The 21,324-nt window shown below is 35.7% G+C and overlaps 1 protein-coding gene across 1 annotated transcript in view; it reads left to right on the forward strand.

Annotated features, from left to right (window-relative positions):
• The first annotated feature begins 3,879 nt into the window (after positions 1-3,879).
• The window catches only part of LOC110891442, a 49,262-nt gene continuing 31,817 nt past the window's right edge, over positions 3,880-21,324 (forward strand). The window contains exons 1-4 of the mRNA XM_035980371.1: positions 3,880-4,093; positions 4,325-5,270; positions 18,196-19,215; positions 20,182-20,253. Coding sequence (XP_035836264.1) covers positions 4,329-5,270; positions 18,196-19,215; positions 20,182-20,253 — 2,034 coding nt within the window. The 5' untranslated portion in view covers positions 3,880-4,093; positions 4,325-4,328. The remainder of the gene's footprint in view (positions 4,094-4,324; positions 5,271-18,195; positions 19,216-20,181; positions 20,254-21,324) is intronic.

Genomic DNA, 21,324 nt, shown 5'->3' on the forward strand with positions numbered 1-21,324 from the left:
ACTAGAGTATCATCGTGCCACTAGCGGAACCACCCGATTATATATATCTACACTAGGCATAATGTCTATACATCAATTCAGGAGGAAACCCAATAGGAAAAAACCCCCTGTGAGAATCGAACCAATGACCTATTGGTCCCAAAGCTTTATCCCACCATCAAAATGCCAATAGCCATAGGCATTTTTATTCCGATTATATTTTGACATTTTTCAATGGAAAAATTAATTCATTGGTATATAAAGAAAAGTTATTTAACATAAACACATTTTTAATCTCGTTTTCCATGCAGAATGGTCCGTCTGTCTTCCCAAAAAAAACGCCTTTCTAAGCCTGGAAGAAACTTGAAAGAGATGATAAAGCTAAGAGAGTTAAGAAATGAGAATTTAAGAAATTAAAAGTAGTTAAGAAACTGTTACAAGAATTGGGGAAGGTAGACAATACAAAAAATGAGTAAATCCACCAAAGAGCAATATTGGAGCCGATCATTTTTTTTCAACTTGGCTTCTTATTTCTTAGTTGAACAAAAGGAACAATAACTTTTTATTATAGAACTAATTAATTCTCTCAACCACTAATCTATACGTTATCTAATTTTTTTATTCAAGACAATAAGAAACACACACACACATATATATATATATATTTAGAAAACAAACGCACTTGCGAATTTATCGCTTGAGCAAAAATAAAAAAAACCAAAAATTGAATATATTCATAGAAGAAAAAATCAAAGTGAATTGCTTATTTGGTTTTTGGTTGGGTTATCGGTTTCACTAATTTTGCTAAATAAAATGCATAATAACGGGTTTAATTGGATAGCCAAACAGAATAAGTCAGTTTAAACAGATGAACACGTTTGATTATACATACATCTACTTTGGATCGATTCGATTATACCAAAAAAAAACCACCGTAAAACACCATAGCTACTTAACAGTGGCAATAACTCATCTTCCCATTTTAAAATTACTTATGTGACGAAAGTACCTACCTATATGCTAACGAAGGGGAAAATTAATTGATTTTTTTGGCAACCGATTTGCGTTTGTATACACACACCATTATATAATAGACGTCCCTTTCAAAGAAAATTGTTAGAAAACTCCACTGATAATCCCCACTTACATCAAAGGAAGAAATAAAACAAAATGTAAGCGTCACTACATAACATTATAAAACTTTGCATAAATTATTTTGTATTAATAAATAAATTCATACCTAATTACACTAACAAATATGAAAAAGTGATTAAATTGTTTTTATTAACTCATACATGATATAATATATCTCTGTTAGAAGACAAAAAGAAACACATATATTTTAAGAAACACATTTCCTTGTCGCATGACTCATCTTTCCACTTTGGAATTATGTATTCGACCAAAGAAATTACGTATATAATTGTAAAAGTGAAAATCACGGCAATTGGTGAGATAGAGTGATTGGTGAAAGAAGGCTAAACTTCTATTGGTTTCACATTGTTATTTCTAAAATGGTTAAATTTGATTATTAAAGGCACACAAAAGGACGCAAGAAGGAAATTTCTACTTTTAGAGATCTAGAGAGCACAACTTGGCATGGATATGCTAAGGGACGCAAATTGCCGTTTACACTAGTTAAACACTCTAACTAATTAACGCAAATGTAGAATACTAAAACATAAATTTAATATCTACTCATCATCGTCGTTGAAGTATGAAAACTTCCCTCAAACTTACGGATACAAGTACGTGTCAAAGCCCCTAACGAGATAAAATAATACTTTATTTTGAAACCAGTTTTCAGTAATGTTTATAGCAGAATATTCACAAAAACAAAATTTAACGACATTGTGTATTTAATTTTTTTTTAAAGAGCTAAAGAGCACAAGTTATTGAAGAAAAATAAAATCAACTAATAACTAAAATATTACTGAAGAAACCATTCAAAATTTCTTTCTACATGACTACACTCATAGTACTCACGCTATTGTGGTGTGATGTCCACTCTATAGCTATGAGGCCACATCATTTCCCATGGGTGTCGTGATGACCGCGCTAAATACCCTAACATACAACCTATATTGGAAAAAAATCAACCAAATCAATGACAATAAATAGTTTTTTCAACCACCATGTACTAAATCGACCCAACTGTTACTACTAGCCATTCAATTGTTTATGTTCTATGCATCTCATTTCGCTTCTACCTAAGGCTGCTCAGAATGTAGGACAAGATAGGAATGATGAAGTGGAGCTTGGGTACTGAGTGCAACATCGTCCAGTCCCATATTATATAATAGCAAACAAAACCATCATGGTTCTGGATGGCCATCATGTTCATCCTTAATCTCTTTCTTTCTCTTGATTTATATATTTTAATTATTAAATCCTTAATCTCTTTCTTTCTCTTGATTTATATATTTTAATTATTAAATCCTTAATCTCTTTCTTTCTCTTGATTTATATATTTTAATTATTAAAAGAATGGTTTTAGAATGTCTGGGATTTTGAGTACCCATTTCCATGATTTAAGGATGAAAAAATGGTTTAGTGGACCTAATGTTGACAAAAGATGGTGATGGTGATTTTGTCATTCCTAACAAGTAACACTTATTTGCAAGAGATTAAAGAAAAGGACAATTTCTATAGCCTACACCAACTTTGAATTAAGGCTATGTGTTATGGGTTTAATATTTTTTTGTCTATGTCACTGTTACGTATACAAGAGTTCTCATTCACTTGTTTTCACCTTTAGTGTGTAACGGTTTCATAAATTTTCACTATCTTAACACATTAAGAAAATATTTAAGTTATATAAAAATATTGCTTTTAAAAAAAGAAATGTGTTACAAGGTGTGATGTGAATTTTTGTGATTGGAACATGAAATTAACTCCTGATGTGGATTTTTGGTGTAGTAACCATGAAGCTTCACGTTTGAATTCACAAACCTTAGGGACGGTGTTTGGGCGTGAGTGAGGGTTAACTATAGATTCAATATTTTTGTCTTACCAATTTGACTCTTTTTTTTCAAATAGAACGATATCTATAAATAATTAAAATTAAATCCATATTATATTATATTATATTATATTATATATAAACTATAAAACAAAAGTTCCATCCAACTAAATACACAACAATCCTTCAAGTTTTCAACTTAACCAAACCAGTCCCTGTCTCTAAATTTTAGACTAGGGATGAGTACTCGGTACCGAAAGTATCAGGTACCGAAAACGAAAAAAGTGGGTACCGGTACCGAATATACCGGTACCGAAAACGGAAAAAGTGGGTACCGGTACCGAATATACCGGTTCGGTACCTGTATTTACCGGTGTTTTACTCGTAAACAATATAAATTCACGTTTTGACGTAATTTTTTTTTAAACGAGTTTGGTCAAATATAATACGTTTTCATGCTTATTTTTGCGTATGTTTTCGGTTGGTCTATGTCTTGACGTAAACTGTGTGTGTTCGGAAACGAGTCTATTCAAATATAATACATTTTCATTTGGAGGTATAAATTTGAGTTATTGTACGTTTTGACGTCACTAAGTCTTGATGCAAAGGTAGTGGCGATGTAGTGGTTAGGTGGAACACTTACTAAATGAACCAACCCGGGTTTAATTCCCTTTTTTTTGTAACCTTAATGTTTTAGATCGGATATGTCGAAACACACGTTTTTAAATGGTTAATGTATCACATAACATGTCTCAAGCTATAAACAACTAAGTCGTCGCCGCGGTAACGCGCACTGTTTGCAACAATCTAGTAAAAAGAAAAACATAAAAATTAAAATTGTATTATGATATTAAATTTGGAAAATTGCAGGAAGGTACCTGCAACACTCCAATACTCGTGATGTGATGTCCTATTTAGTACCATCATTTCCCTGCTTTTTCATTGACCAACTTTGCCTTTTCCCCATCATTCCTTTCATCCTCTCACATCCTTAACCTGCCACTTGATCACTTGCTTGCCGCTGCAGTTACAGATCCGGCTGTTGCTGCTGCTACAATACATTATCTACTTCTCTTTCACCACCCCTCGCTGCTGCTATTCAGATCTCGTCCGCTGCTGCTCGTTTTCATATCCGTTTCTACTCATCACCAGGTTCAACCCATTTTGACCCCGGATTACAACACTTTTGAAATCTTAAAGAGAATGACATCATCAACTTTTTGAAATCTTAAATAGAATCACATCATCAACTTTTTGAAATCTTAAAGAGATTTCATTGATAGTCTGGTTGCTCATATGTATAAGTTACATTCTCATTCATTTGTAAGTTGTAGTAACCCACTCACTGATTTCTCACTCTTTTTTTTTTTACTTTATAAACAGAATCATGACAACAACAATTCCCAAGTTTGCTCACTTACTAATCCCACTTGAAGACGTACTAAAGGCCACCGACAACTTTCATCAGGATAACATCATCGGACGCGGTGGATTGGGACATGTATACAAAGGACAACTCCAGCGGTCCGGGGAGTTGATCTCGATTTCTGCGCTGAGGTTAAATCATAAGCACCGTCAAGGAGTCGTCGAGTTCTGGACCGAAGTTTCAATGCTTTCTGATCTCAAGCATCCAAATATAGTCTCTATTGTCGGATTTTGTGATGACAAACATGAGAAGATCATTGTGACCACGTATGAGGCCAAAAATGGAAGTCTCAGGAAGCATCTAAACAACCGGAACCTCACATGGACGCAAAGATTGAAGATATGTGTAGGCGTGGCTCATGCGTTGAGTTACCTCCATTATGACGCGGGGCGTGGCTATGGTGTTATACATCTTAACGTCAACAGCTCCACAATTTTATTAGACGAGAACTGGGAACCCAAGTTATCCGGTTTTAAAGTTTCGATCAAACAATCACTTAACCGAATGGACCAGGTCGTCCTTTCTGAACCTATTGGCACAATAGGGTATTTGGACCCAGAAATTGGAAAGACCAAAGGTGTGACCTGCAAGTCGGATATCTACGCATTCGGTGTTGTTTTATTCGAAATATTGTGTGGGAGGAGAGCATATATTAAGGCGGGGGAAAATAAGTTTCTAGCTGGATTGGCCAAGTATCATTATGAGAACCAAACATTGCAGGATATTATCCATCTTGATCTAAGGAATCAAATATTCCCGGGATCACTTAGAAAATACTCAAAAACGGCATATTCTTGCTTAATGGAAGATAGAGTACAACGCCCGAATATGCTCAATGTTGTTGATGAACTTGAGAAAGCACTTGAGAAAACATTGAAGTTTCAGCCACGACATGAATATTTTGTAAGTCCCTTTCTATTATTTTTTTTCTTTTACGTCTATTACTTCCCATCGTTTTAATTTGGTTTACTCTAAAGAATAGCACTTTAAGAAAGAATAAAGAAACCAAAGTTATCATATAACTTCAGTTAACTTTTACCCAATCGATATGTAGTTAATTATACTTAAAATTATTTGTTAGTTACATTTAAAAATGAATTTTGTTAGTTACATTTAAAAATGAATTTTAATTCTAGTTTACGGTAAACTTTCCATATAACAATTGGTTACTATAAAAAAAAAAGCATTTTATCTTTATTCTTTAGTTATCAGTATTGATATAAGTAACTTCTAAAAATTGTTATATTTTTTTTCCTGAATTGCTTCTCTGTATTATGAAAATGTGTTTGGTACCCACCCATATAACAACCACCTCACCACCGCCACTTACCACTACAAACAAATAGAACCAAAACACATTATTTTTAGAGTAAATTTCTGTTTTCGTCCTGAGATTTGTCAATTTTAACTACTTTAGTCCAAAAATCTAATTTATAACAAATCCAGTCCTGAAGTTTGCATTTCTTAACGCTTTTCATCCCTAAGGGTGTTTTTTCATTTAATTCTCAGGAATAAAAACGTTAAGACATGCAAACCTTAGGGATGAAAAGCATTAAGAAATGCAAACCTTAGGGATGGTTTTGTTATAAAATGGACAAACCTAAGGGACAAAAACAGAAATTTACTCTTATTTTTAAGAAAAAATTTCATTCTATATTTGTAAATGTACCTTTTGTTTACCAACTTGAAGAATTATCCTTATTGTCCTTTTACGTTTAGTTTGGTAGATGGACTTTTGAAGGGGATGCTAAATGCTTTCCGTGATTTTCACTTAAAATTTCAACACTACTTCCCTTATTGCACCATTACCCCCTTGCTAGTTTTCAAAATTATACTTAAGAAACCTCAACTCAATCCGAAAAACTAAACGAAAGTAACACCACCTTCTGTCGAAGTTAAAAAGCAACACTTGGTCAGGAAGTTTCATATTATTTGAATTAAGACCGGCAATAAAAACCTATTTGGGTTTTTTGAGTTATTTTAAAAATGAGTATGGGTCAGGATGAGTTAAAAATAATTAAGGGTGAGTCAGAATAAGTTATATGATATCTTTTTAAAATAATTCGTAGGTTAGAATGGGTACTACTGGGTAAATGGGTAACTCAAAAAAGAGCATTATAGGCAGATTCTTCATCCTATTTGAGTATTGTAGACGTTGGCCTAACAAATAATAAAAATTTTAAAAATAATAAAAAAAAAATAATTTTCTAAAAAGTTAGAAAGATCAAAAAAATCTATAAAATAAAAAGAATAATAAAATTCTAAAAAAAACAAAAATAATTAAAAATTCCAAAAAATTCTAAAAAATTAAAAAAAATCTAAACAAATCAAAAAATAATAAAAAATTGAAAAAAATCTAAAAAATAAAAAAATAACAAAAAATCAAAAAAAAAATTTAAAAATTTAAAAAATAAAAAATATAAAAATATAAAAATATAAAAATCCTAAAAATTCTAAAAAATAAAAAAAAATTCTAACGAATAAAAATCTTAAAAATAAAAAAAAAATCTAAAAAAATCCAAAAAATTGTAAAAAAAAAAAAATTAAAAAATCAAAAACCCATCTTTGACCTGAACCCATTTCTTAATATACCCATCCTAACACAAACCCATCCTAACCTATACCATCCTAACCCATTACACAAACCTACCCAAACCCATCCTAACCCATTACCAACCCATTCATCAATACCACAAGGATCTGAAATTTGGTCTTCAAAGCTTCAGATCCTTGTGGTGTTGATGAGTGGTCAGCTACAACTCAATCATCTTGATCTTCTGATTGCATCAATGTCGTGTCATAACTTCACAGATTGGTCAGCTGACGCATTCTCTTTGCCTTTAGCTGGTTCGGATGCCGCATCTGTAGACACAACAGAGCTAAACGCGTAATGAGAACAATCGCTAGGGATTTAATCAATCTTAGAGAGTTCTCAAATGAAAACCTCACTAAGAGTTGATTTCAAACAATATAAGCACACGACACACATGTGATCAACTCTCAAACAACTACCAACCGACAACATTTTGAAAGTTTCAAAATTGTTCAATTTTAGATCTTTAACTTTCAAAACTTGTTAACTTCGACCGTTTATGAAGATGCAATTGTTTTAGGCTTTTAATTAGGTTTCGGGTGGAATAGATTCAAGTTCCAACATCAGTCAATCAAAAATAGGATAGAAGCAAAATCTTTTTGGCTTTTATAAAAGTTTATATTAAAACACACATAATTTTTTTTTGTTATTTTTTAATATTTCAAATGTAAAGACGGAAAGCAATAAATAAATATTTACAGACATGGAGACATGCAGAAACAGAGAAATATAAATAAATATTTATAGACATTCTTTTTGCGAGTTTCTAGGGTAAAAGAATTATATCAGTGTACGGTCATGCCAAAACACTCTTGTTGTTCAATAAGTTAACATTTAGATAAGTATCCTATAACGATTATCGGTATTGTTGTCCACTTAAAATATACAATCAGATGTAACCATGTGACTTGAGGATACGTTAAGGTATGATTTATACTTACCGACCTGTGTTCATCCACTCACGACACATTCCCGTATCAAGGTATGCACGAGAGTTCATCTTTCTTGTGAGTATACCATCTATCATCTGTTTTGACATATAATAATGTGAGAAACTCACTTATTTTGTGGATGAAAACGAGCCCTATGTGATAAAATCACTTTTCTGTGCGGAACTTGATTTTCGGATGGATGCAGGGCGCGAGAGCAAGTCCGTGAACAGGTTAGTACCAACGTACCGACAAAGAGACGAACTTGACTCTCGGATGATGGATGTGATATAAAATCACTTATTCAGAGATGGGTGTGATATGTTCGGCAATCTATCAAACAAAATTTCGATACCAAGGCCACATGCCAATGAGCGGTTCCCACACGGTCTTCAATCGATTATGTTTATATCACTCTGCACACTTTAAAATGATTGTGAGCCTACTAATACATCTTATATAGAGCTACTTATTGTTTTTCATTTTAAGTTCAAAGAGGTTTCAACAGACCACTGATTTACTATCATTTTCTCTTTTACTTATCTAGGAAACTTTTTTTTTTGTTTTTCTATTGTTTTTGTGTTTTTGAAAATTTTCAATGTTTTTGTATTTTTCTTGAAAATTACTCCCCCTGAAATGCAAAAAGTAAGATAAATTAAAAACACAAATAGGTATTTACAAAAATGAGTTCCCGATGTGGATTAACTCATGTTTTACCTCGATGTCATTTACCAAAATTAATTTAATAAAAAATGATTTATCAAATTTTGGAAAAATGAGTTGGCACGTTGGTAATCGGTGTGGACCAAAACAAGATTGACGAGTTTTGTAATGAAACAATCACGTGTGAGGTGATATTTGAGATCAACGTGTCTGGCCAAGGAGTGTTGTACGAGATGTTAGTTGATGACTGTCGTGAGTGTCATGCAAAAACCTAAATAACCTAGATAGCTAGGGTAAGCAGGGTATCGAATCCAGAGGAGTATGGTGGAAAGTGTTATGAATTAAGTATTAAAACTAATTGCAAAGTTCTAAATCAGTTTGTTTGATGGTCTGATTAACTAAGAATTACTAAGAAAATGAATTTGTAAACAATTGGGAAAAAGGTGATTCCTCCAAGCTTCAGATTCGAAGTAGATTCAAGTGATTGGTTTTAATTGAGAAAATCACATAGACATGATTCAGATAGTTAATTAGCTGATTGTGATAAATGAGGGCTAAGTCCCAATCCCTATCTAATATATCCCCATAAGTAGAACTCTCGGGAATTGAAAGAATCAAAACTATGTTATAAGTAAAATCAATCGTTTACAATCAAACTAATAAGTCAAAAAGCAAAAAGCATCGAATGCTTAGATTCCTAGTCTCAATTACAAAGCAAAACCAAAACCAATCATCCACTTATCGGAGGAAACCACGAAAGAATTAGCCGCTCATCTCGATTATATGATCTTCGAATGCTTGAGAAACGGTTAAATTCATCTTTAAACTAGTTAATTTGATGGAAAGTGTGATGATCGGAAGTGAAATGTACCAAACTTTAACCCTTGAATCTCCTAAAATCGTCCCCAAGAAGTGTGTATTTGTCACACCCCAACCGATGGCGGAAACGTCGAAGTGAGACGAACGAGATTGCTCAAAGACTTCATAACATTATGTGACAATAAATTAAGTTCAAAACCGATTTCATTCAGAACCATAAATTGTTAAGTACAATGAAAGAAGTACAAGTACAACATCAAATGACAAATACAATAAGTTCAACACAACAAAATAACCAAATCTAGTAATTCATGTATATTTCTAAGTCGTCCCTAGTAGGATCATTTTGAGCATCATCATCAACCTGTAACACGTTAAAAATATGGTTCAACGCAAAAGCATTGGCGACTACGCAAGTGTTAAATTATGTCCAACAACAAGTTTCACGTGTTTTTCCGTAACCCCCACCATAACCTACGGTGCCTGGTTATGGCTCAGACCTGCTGTTTTTCTTGTCTGGCCGGACAGTAACCTACAGTCCTAGACCTTAAACTACGGTCTAGAGCTGTTGGTCATTTTTTTTGCTTGTTAAATCTGATCGTAGGTTACAATCATACAACCATAGCCTACGATGGGATTCTTCAACCCATTTTTCTTCATACACAACTTTCATATAATGACCAAATGGTCCCTGGACTTCATTCTTTCTCATTTCTTGTTCATCCAAGGTATCTTTCAGCCCGAAACAAGTCTCGAACACTCTCGTTTGTGTCACACCCCAACCGATGGCGGAATCATCGGGGCATGGCACTGAGCGAAACAGATTGTCCAGAAGTTTCCACAACAACTATCATTACTATTCAATTTATATAATACGTCCCATACCGTACCTTAAATAGTAAACAAATTATTACAGATAACATCAAGTCAAATATTCTGTTCCGACAACTCAGATTTCAAATATAAATATTGTTCAAATGCTTCTTGAGACTTGATCTGCAAGATCTACAGACAACTATGCTCTAGACGCTTATTCTAAGCTCACCTTCCTAGTAGATAAGCATCCTAATTGTCTGTCACATACGTTAAAATAAAGTCAATACATAAAATGTAAAGGTGAGCATACAAATTTGATAATAGCATAATAGAGTTCGAAATAGTTTACGCGTAACCAGCACGTATACCGAGGAAAATGAAGCATGTTAATTATTGACATGGATCTATCGATACCAATGACTCCGGTTTAACTGCCCGAGGCAGTTCGCAATACATGATTACCACCGTAATCCATGCAAGTAATTGTCCTTAACAACCCCCGTGTGAACGGGTACTGAGTCCAAACTATAGTACTATCTTCGTTAAGGCAGGTAAACATCATTCCACGTGTAAACATAACAACAAGCATTCATTTAGTCACGTAATACATGCGGTAACAGTTAGCGTTTAAAGTAATTGAGTAGTGTGTTCGATTGTGATTTAGAATAAGTACGTATGTAACACCCAAAAGTGTTGAAAGCAAAAAGGGGTCGAGTATACTCACAGTGATTGATGGATTGAAGGGAGCACTTGAGAGTAGGGTTAGCCTGAATAGTTCGATAGTATAACGATAAGCAACGCGTAATCGGAAAACAAGTATTGGAGGGTCGGACAGCTGGTCGATCGGACGGTAGTCCGATCGGACAGCTGACCGTTCGGACAGTTGTCCGGTCGGTCGGTAGGCCGATCGGATGGCTGTTCGAGTGGATTGTTTCTTCCTTTGAGAAGGATGTGTTTGTGTATGATGGTTTGAGCTTTCGAGGTTTTCGTTGTAGTATTTGAAAACATTGAAGTATCTTTACCTTTCAGGTCGGTCGATCGGATGGTTGTTCGATTTAGCAGCTAAGTTCTTAGCAGGGGGTCACCTGATCGGACAGTTGTTTGATCGGGTGGCACTCCTAGTGCATTGAACACGTTGAAAATCGACCAAGTGTTGGAGTATAGTATCTCATGATCCGAAGAGTAATTCAAATCGGACGGTTTGACCAATCGAACAGCAGTTCGTTCAATACTAGACTTCATGAAATTGTTTTAAGTGTGGGGCCATGTGCTAGCCAATCGGCTGGCCCGGTCGATCGGCTGACTGTCCGATCGACTGGCTGTCCGGTCAGACAACAGTTCGATCGGTCAGCATCCTGACCTGATCAGCCTGTTTGTCTAAAACTTGGCTGTTCTGATTATTTGTCGTTATATCGAAGTGCTTTGACAACAAGTTGAACCATATAACCCTCGTTCTTACTTGTTCCTCCTGATCGGACATTAATCACCCAAATCCGGCCGGTGAACCGTTCGGAACAGAGTTTAACGTTCAACCCGAAGTCGGTGAATCTCGTGGATGGAATCCGGATCTTGAGTCATGCAACCACTGGAATGATTAGCAAAACGACACAAGTTTCGTTTCTATTAGTTTTGAAAGCATTGAGTGTAAAAGAGCTGAAAGAAAGTTGGAAAACCATCTTTTAATCCTTTTCACCGTGTAAATGTTTAGTTCTATGAAAGATCTTGTTTGTTTATGTGGAAATCGGCTAGATCCAAGTGATTCTTGGTGGATTGAAGCCAAAACATGAAGTTCTTCATGAACACCATGATGACATCATCCTAGAACACTTGAATCTTGATTATTTCACGGTTAGAATTCAAGATTCGAAAGATAGAAAGGTGTAGGAGTGTGCATAGATCAAGAAAGTACAAGATTTAAGACGAAAACTTACCGAAATCGAGAGAAATCTGAGAAAAAGAGGGGAGCACGAGCTGGTTGGTCAGAGCTTTCCAAAAGGAGAAAGTATGACAATGACAGGGGTATTTATAGGCTGCCAAAAGAGGAAAGGGTTGGCCGATCCGATCGGACAGCCTGTCCGATCGGAAAACAGTCCGATCGGCTGGGCTGTTCGATCGGCTGAGAGCCTGATCGTTCAGCTGCCTGATTCGAGTGTTCGGTGCGACGATTTTTGATATTTCGATTGAGGACGATGCGTGTACGATAGAGTTTCCTATTCAAATTACTTTTAGTCCCAACCACTATATCTAACATACAATCATCTATATCTCGCACTGTCTCTTCTCCACCAATTTATCATGATTCGATTTTGATTGAGTTTCGAGTTTCGATTGATTACCACACATAACATAAAGTAGACATGCACAAGTAACACATAAGGCACACACACACGTATAGTAACACCAAAATTCGCGTGATTCGAGTCTCGAGTTCGATGATGACTAGATTAGCTTGATTTTCTATTAATTGACTTTATCGCATTGTTACTTCCTATTATTCACAGTTGTAAAGCGATTCGTATCGATAACTAAACTTCGATTAATTCGATTTTAGCATATACTCCACATAATACAACTAACGTAACATAAACATAAAATAGACTAACCACGGTTAAAGGAGTCAATTTTGACTTTGACTTTGACTTTGACTTTGACATTCGGTAACACGGGGTGTTACAGTTTGTCTTGTTTATCATCCATGGATGTTCCACTTTGTCTCTAACCACTTTAATTTCACCGAATTAAGTGATTAACGTGTAAAGCCGTAATTTTATGTAGTTAACACATTCAAAGCACATAATCACTTAAAACGCACAAAAACACATAATATAAACACTTTAGCACTCGGATTTCACCCTCTACATCATTAGTAATTTGTAAGGAAACTTAAATAATGACAAGGATAAGAGATTAGAAATTCAAAACCGTAATCCTGCAACTGCTTCGTGCATTGCAAGGAATCTGAGGGCTCTCCCAAACTGGATATCTACCTGGTGTGGATTTCAAGGTCGATTTTGCAGCTGCCTCAATTAACTCAAAAATCTCTTCACATCAACAAGATGATAAACCCCCTAGCCCAGCTGGTAAGTGGCAAGGGAGCATGTAGGAAAGCTTGTACACATCATCATTGGTCGGTCCATACATGATGTCTTACACATGCTTTTGTACTAGCAAAGGTCTTTGTCTTTCTCCTTGAGAAGTAGTGTGCGGTTGTTCAATCCATGCCAAAGTATCCACACACCCGGTTGGTTTGTTCAGTAAACACATTTTCTTCAACACACCGTAGCGAAAAGTACACTGCACATTCATCTTGTTGGTCTTAAACTTCTTGTGGAAGAATAAGCTACGAATCTTCGAAAGCTTTCAGACGTGCGGCAAGCATGTAGATTTCGTTGGAATCTATCCTCTTGACCCGATCAAAACCTTGAACAATCGAGTTTTGACACGTTTTGCATCTTGTCCAAGTTTTCAACTTCATTCATCTACATTCTTTCACCATCCTTCCTTCACCGGACATTTTGTCTTATTTTCCCTCCATCAATGGCAACATAGTCTCTTTAATTTGATCATTGTGTCGGAGTCACATGTTGGCGATCAGGTGTTGGATGCTCCACTATCAATAATCCTACAACTATCAGTAGTTCCTCCTAGAACTTCCTGCACACTCACTGAAAGATCAGTTGGAGGGAGGGGGGACCCAAGCCTTCATTGACTTGGGTCGTTAGACATCATCGAGAATTGTGACATCGATTTCCCGATGATTCGGAATTGACTAAGCTCCCCCTAAAACTATTACAGATTTTGGTTTCCAAATCTATTTTTGTTTGCCATTTTTAACATTTGGTGTAACAAACTGTGTTTGGACAACCTTAGGTTTTAAAACCTTTTCAACTTCCTTTCATTGTTTTCTTTTCTGTTTCAGTTTTCTTTCTTTTTGAAATCGAAAGTCTTGTTTCGGTGAAACAGATCATGATCTGTAAGAGTTTTCATAGGGGGCATCAACCTTTCCTTTTCCCTTGGTGAGATATGGACAGTTCTTGACAATGTGTCCATACTCACCGCATTCAAAGCATGATCTCCACTCAACAAACTTTGGAGTATCATAATTTTAAGAGCTTGATGAAGAACTTCATGATCTTGAGGTACTTGGCCCTACATCACAACAGTTTGTGTGTTGTGTGTAGTTGTTCTGACTATTTCTTCTCAAAATATGAACTTGTTTAACAAAATCCGTGTTGGATTTCTTTTCGAAAGTTTCAATTTTATCAGTCCCCCGAGATTTCACGAAGTTTATCTTTTGAAACTGCTTCTTGTTCTGAGCTCTTTTGCCCTTTCGACCCTGATTCGCTGACTTCTGAGCCACTTGATGTGATGGCTTGTTCGATGGTTTTCTTGTTTAATTAGTGCGATCTTGATGATTTTCCTATGTTGGTAACTTTTGGTTTCCATATTGTTTTTGAATTTCAGCTTTTGGGATTGGAGGACATTGTGTTACCAAAACTCATGCACTTGACTTTCCCAAAAACTTACCGGTCGATTCCTCAAAAACTTTGCTGATTAAAGATTGGTTTACATTCTTAATTGGAATTTATCTGAATATATTCGATCATCTTCAACCAGAGTATACAACATATTCACACCTTCTGATCCTTGCGAAGAAGTTGACTCTACCGGAATTGTCTTAGCAGGTTTAACTGGAGTATCACACAAAATTTGATTCTCAAGAGGAATATTCTCCTCTTTGGTCACTGCATCGGACTGCACCGGTTCGTCATCTTCTGACTCATCATCTGATGAATCAGCATCCTCAACAATTATTGGAGGATCCTGATCCTGTGCAGTGGTCGAACATTCTACATCAACAGATTGTGCCTAATCGGAGTCGTACTGTGTCGTTCTCTGAGTCGTATGACAGCGGAATGTCGCTATGCCGCTTTTGAACCGAACCGTGCCACATCCACACAAAAGTGTATCAACATTACTACAGCATCAAACTCTATACTATTGTTCGCTGGGGCGGACTTAGGTGAAGCCCAGTGTGGACGGGCGCACCCCTTAAAAAAAGTTAGTGTATTTATTAGGCAAAAAACCCGACCTCACCTCTTAAAAATATCCTTGAACCACTCATCCACACCCCAACATATAATTCATATAATTCATGGGTCCGCCAGTTATTGTTCGTTAGGGGTTTTCCTTTTTTTTTCTTTTTGGTTTTTGTCTTTTTGCATAACTTGGGTTTTCCTTTTTTTTTTTTTGGTTTTTGTCTATTTGTGTAACTCACCCAATCAACTTTCATCATTGTCACCAACAACCCTCAACTCTCTAAAAGAAAAACGTTATTTTTTTACCCCCTCAAGTTTAGGTGCTTATTTTTTGTGTACACGCAGATACAAATTTAAGTTGGTATACATTTTGACGTAGACTTTTTAGTGTATAAATTCAAGTTGGTATACGTAAATTTTATCCCCCGAGGTTTTTCGCAACTTCACCCTTCCTCTCGGACTGGGGCTTTTGCAAACCCTAGACAGTGACGCCATCATGAATCTGTTCACCAGTTGGATGATGTCACAGAAATGGCCTAATATGAAGCAACTGTTTGAGTTTTGGATTTGACCATATAACGAAGGGAAACCTAGTAAGCCTAATGTTAGCTTGTATAATCATTACCTGAGGGCTAATCCTATGCCGGTGAATTGTTGGATCTGGTTGCACAAATAGAAGACTATACGATTGAGTCTAATACGGCGTCATTCAATTTGGTGTTCAAGGTCTTGTACCAGGTTAAAGAGTCTGAAGTTGCTGTGAAATTAATCTATACATAATTCCTGATTTGTTTGTTAATGTTTCTCAGATTGTGAATATCCGTTTATGAGCAATTATAATCCCCAAAGTGTGATGTTATGGTTCACTTATATTAGTCTATAGGTCATTCTAAGCTATGAATATTGATTAAAATGGTTAAGAACAACAAAGATTCTAACCTAATGGTTTCCCGATGTAAAATTGTAAAGCTGATTAGGACAATGCTACACTTACGGCTGTTTGGATGTGTGGTTAACTGATTAAGCAGCAATAATTAGTTTTGGGGAAAAGTGATTATAATCATGCAATTTTTTTATTAGGCTACGTATTTAGAAATGGATAAATTGTTAGGTTTTTTACTGAACCTGATTATAGCTTTAGTGAACTGCTTAACTAGTTATGATTCTTGAAATTAAAATTATCACGTATAAAATACACATCCAAACCCAAGTGCAACGCGCGAGGTGGACACCGTAGCGCAACATGCCTTTGTTGAAACCACTAGTGTTTATTAAATGTGCAACTCAGAACATAGATTGGGTATCTGGGCGGGTGTAGCCCACATGCAACAACTATTTGACAATTTTCTTTAATTAAATTTTGTTATTTTATGTTATTTTGTTAATTTTGTGATCTTTATTAAATAAAATAACATGTATAAATTCTAGTGCTGTTCATGAGCCGAGCCGAGCCGAGCTAGTGCAAGCTCGGGCTCGGCTCGATTATAAACCGAGCTGTCTCGGTTCGGCTCGGATTTGAAACCGGGCTGAAAATCTAAGCTCGGGCTCGGCTCGGCTTGGTTTGTCTCGATTTTAAAAATAAAAATTAATACATAGCTCTTAAAATTCAGTATTCTAAAATATGGGTCAAGTTATTCTACAAAGACTTCTAATTGTAAGAAGTGTAAGAAGGATTTATAGATGACAAGTGTCCAATAACCTAAAACTAAACCCACTACAACACCACCAAAAACCTAAACACCCACCCCCACCCCACCCCACCACCACCCAAAAACCTAACCCCCCCTCCCCCACCACCACCAAAAAACCTAAACCCCCCACCCCCCACCCACCCACCCCCACCCCCCGGCAAAAAAAAAAAACAAAAAAAACTATACCTCACCAAAAAACCTAAACCCCCCACCCCCACCCCCCGAAAACCTAAAAAAACCTAACCCCCCCCCCCCCCCCACACCCCCCAAAAACCTAAAAAAAATCTAAAAAAAACTAAACTCCCGCCCCCACCCCCTCGGCCAAAAAAAAAAAAAATTTTTTTTAGGGTGGGTGATGTGGGGGGGGGGTTAGGTTTTTGGTGGTGGTGGATGTTTAAGGTTTTTTTTTTAGTGGGGTTTTTTTGTGTAGTGGGTTTTTTTAGGTTATTGGACACTTGTCACTCTATAAATCCTTCTTACATTTCTTACAATTAGGATCCTTTGTATTTGATCCTAATCCTCTAAAATATTATTCAATACTTCAAAAGAACATATTCAAAATAAGTTCAACCTAATACATTACAAGCCAAAATCACGTTTAACAACGCAAAATAAGTTTTATATTTCAAGTAAATACAATATTTGTTCATTCACACGGCAATCAACCTTTAAATATGTCATAGATATCAAACTACAAGCCTAAATACATGTAAATAATAATCACGTTTTTATAATACATTATATGTATATAAAAATAAAATATATTATAAGTAAAATAATTCGAGCTAAGTCGAGTTGAGCTACCACGCGAGCGAAACCGGGCCAATTTGGCTCGTCACGAGCCGAGCTAGACTCACTTTCTAACCGAGCTGGCTCGGCTCACTTTCAAACCGAGCCATATCGAGCGAGCTTTTTCCAAGTTAAATCCGAGCGATCTTCGAGCTAGCTCCGAGCCGCGAGCTTTTTTAACAGAACTAAATTCTTGTTAATATTTATCAAAATCATATTAAGCATGAACTTCAGATTCTTTTTGTAATAACTCATTTACTTCCATTTTTTTTTTGTTTTATTATGCAAATAAGTTACCCAAAAATAAGACATTTATCAGATACAAAACTAACAGAACAATTTTTGTTAGAATATATATTTATTGAGAAAATAAGCCACACACAGCGGTAGTTTCGAATGTCGTCTGTTTTCTGTAGCGATAAAAAATAAATTATCCATAAAAATTCATTCTCGTAATTTGCAATTCTCTTTTGATGTCACACGTTGCAGGGGAAGAAGTTAGAACACTTGAAGATTCAACTCGTTGATATAAAGTTGGCCACACATAATTTTTCTGACACATACAAAACTGAATCTGATGTTAACCGTACTTGGTATACAACAGAACTCAGCCATTTTGATAAAGACAAAACTTCCTCCATAGAAGGGAAAAGTAAAAATGAACTACCCAACAGATGTAACACTGTAGAAATAAAACGCTTCCTTCCTAGAGATGACAAGCATGAAGAAGAATTATTTTTTACAGAGCTTGAAATGCTTAGTAGCGTTAAGCATCACAACATAGTCACTCTTATAGGATTTTGTGTTGAAGGTTTCGAGATGATACTTGTCATGGAGAAATTTTCTAATGGATACCTGATGAATCATTTGGGTAACATCAATAAAATGCGTATTTTGACTTGGAAAATACGTTCGAAAATCTGCATTGATGTTGCACAGGCGTTGATGTACCTCCACTCTAAGATGGATGACAAAAAAATGATAATACACAGTAATATACATAGTGGGACAATTGGGTTGGACGAGAACTGGGGGGCAAAGATTGTAGACTTTGATTATGCGGTATTCCTGCCTCTAAATCAAAACGATGAAGCTCTGTGTAAAAGAATAGACATTATGCAGTCAAAGTATCATGTGGATCCAGAATATGCAAAGACCAGTAAGCTAAAAAGAGAGTCGGATGTGTATAGCTTTGGAGTAGTTATGTTTGAAATTCTATGCGGAAGAGTAGCTTGGGACCAAATTTACCTTAAGCAGGGTGAGAAAGGGCTGGTTCATGTTGCAAGACAAAACTTCTCCAATGGGACAACAGAGGACATCATAGATCCTATACTAAAGGAAGAAACTGGTAAACAGAGTCAGGGTCCAATTGGAAGAGCTAATAAGGATTCTTTGTACACATTTTTAAAAGTTGCAAACCAGTGTGTGGCGGACAGTCAAGACCAACGTCCAACAATGAAAGTTGTTCTTAATGAACTTGAGCAAGCATTGGTCTTTCAAGTAAGTCAGGTATGTTTATGTTTGTGCGTAATCATAGGGTGCATATTATCTTAATGCATATGAAATAAGTATTATGCATATTCAATGATACAATTTCGTTTAGCTAAATTATTACATAGAATGGGTCCTGAAAATATCCAAATAAGACAAAATTGAAGAGAAGAACCCTGTCATTTAAACACAAAACCTTTCAAAGATTAAAGCCAACCTATGATAATACTATTGAAACTTAAGCTAAACTTGTTACAAAGACATCAAAGTTATCCACAACTGAAATTGTATGTCCATACTTTTTGTTAAATTAAGTAAATTTCTACTTTATAAGAACCCAATCTCTAGGGCTTCCATTTAAAGAATTGGTTAGCGAGGCTGCCTCTTGGTTGAGGCTTATGGAACTTAGATGGGGACCTCCTATGATGAAGGTTATGCCCTTGCTAATTGGCAGCCTCTTGCGCTAAATAATAATGTGTTTTCGTCACTTTCTCACCTTTTTATTTGGATTTGAAATATTGCATGTTCCATAACTTTATATGCATTGTTCAACGCAAAAAAAAAAAAAAAAAAAACTAATTCAGTTTACATCCATATCCTGGATGAATTCTCGCCACCAATCGTTTTCGTGTATAGAAGTTACAATGGAATGCCCACTTTCTTTGATATTCATTATTTTGTTACCAAATTTGACTTGTATATGGTATTAATTCTATATTATGTTAATTTCCTTTTCATATTTATTATTTGGTTACCAAATTTAACCGGTAATTTATGTATAGTTAAATTTATGTGATGGTTTTTATTTTTAAGGTATCGTCTTTAGACATCAATTTCGTTGACATCTTATCATCTATTATATTATCAATGATTTCATTGTTTTATAGTTTTCCTTAGCAAATAGCTTTCACAGCCAATTTGTAGTTTCATCAGAAATTTATAGTTTTGAGCATTAATTTTAGAAACAATTACTATTTCTTAAAGGAGGAGCAAGTACAGGAGCCAAATAAGGACCAAGTTGTCGACGAACTTCAGATAACAACTTTTCAAGTTCCTGTAAGACATTCCTTTTTTTTTACTTCATCTTTTTGGTTAGTAATTTTTTAATGAACGATACTAAATTATAATTTGATAGAGGTAATGTGTCATTGTAAACTAGTAAAGTGCAACCCACGCTGTACCACGGGGACAACATGAAAAAGAATTTAAAGTATATAGCAGACGTTCACGTAGAATAGTGTCCTTCATCTTCACAACTTCGTTTTGAAAATTTAACATCAGTTTCTCCCTATTCGTTTCGATCTCACCGTCACCAGAGATTAGGTTTCCGATTCTGTTTCTTGCTGGCGGAGAAACCAAAATCTATAAACTTATAATCTATAACTGTTCATTATATAACAGGAGAGAGTTTCTGTATAGGCATCAGAGTAGTTTTCAGGATTAGAGACGGAGATTTCTGTTTATCGAGGAAGTGCGAGTGAGCAACCCTGAACTCTTTGAGTTTGAAACAGTAATTTTCAGGGTGAGGTTATAGATGATACCTGTTATACAAGAAAACTTTCCCTGAACTCTGTATTTTCCGATCAAAATCATTATAACTCGATCTAAACCGTTTTGCTCCAATCACAACACCGCCGCCGCCGCCACCGTCCGACGAATGATTACGATTGACGTTTGAATCCACGTTCACTTTCTCTGACGAAGAAAACTTGCAATAACTCTGTATTTTCCGATCAACATCATCGTAACTCGATCTAAACCGTTTCTCACACTCCGAATTCCTCTGTTTTGCTCCGATAACAGCGCCACCGCTGCCGCTTCCGGACGATTGCTTATGATCGAAGTTCACTTTCTCCGACGAAGAAACTTATAACAAACTCTCTGTTTTACGAACATCATCGTAACTCGATCTAAACCTTTTCTCACACTCCGAATTCCTCTGATACGTTCTGATTCCACCGTCGCTCTCCGACGAATGACTACGATCAATGTCATAACTAGATCTAAAGCTAGGGTTTTAGGGTAGTGGCAATGGGATGTGGTGGTGGTGGCGGCAGAAGAGGCGGTGGTGGCAAAGTGGTTAGGGTTTTAGGGTTAGTAAATTGGGGAAGAAGAGTGTATTTGCAT

This window comes from Helianthus annuus, chromosome 11 (genome assembly GCF_002127325.2).
Source record: "Helianthus annuus cultivar XRQ/B chromosome 11, HanXRQr2.0-SUNRISE, whole genome shotgun sequence".
Taxonomy (NCBI): domain Eukaryota; kingdom Viridiplantae; phylum Streptophyta; class Magnoliopsida; order Asterales; family Asteraceae; genus Helianthus; species Helianthus annuus.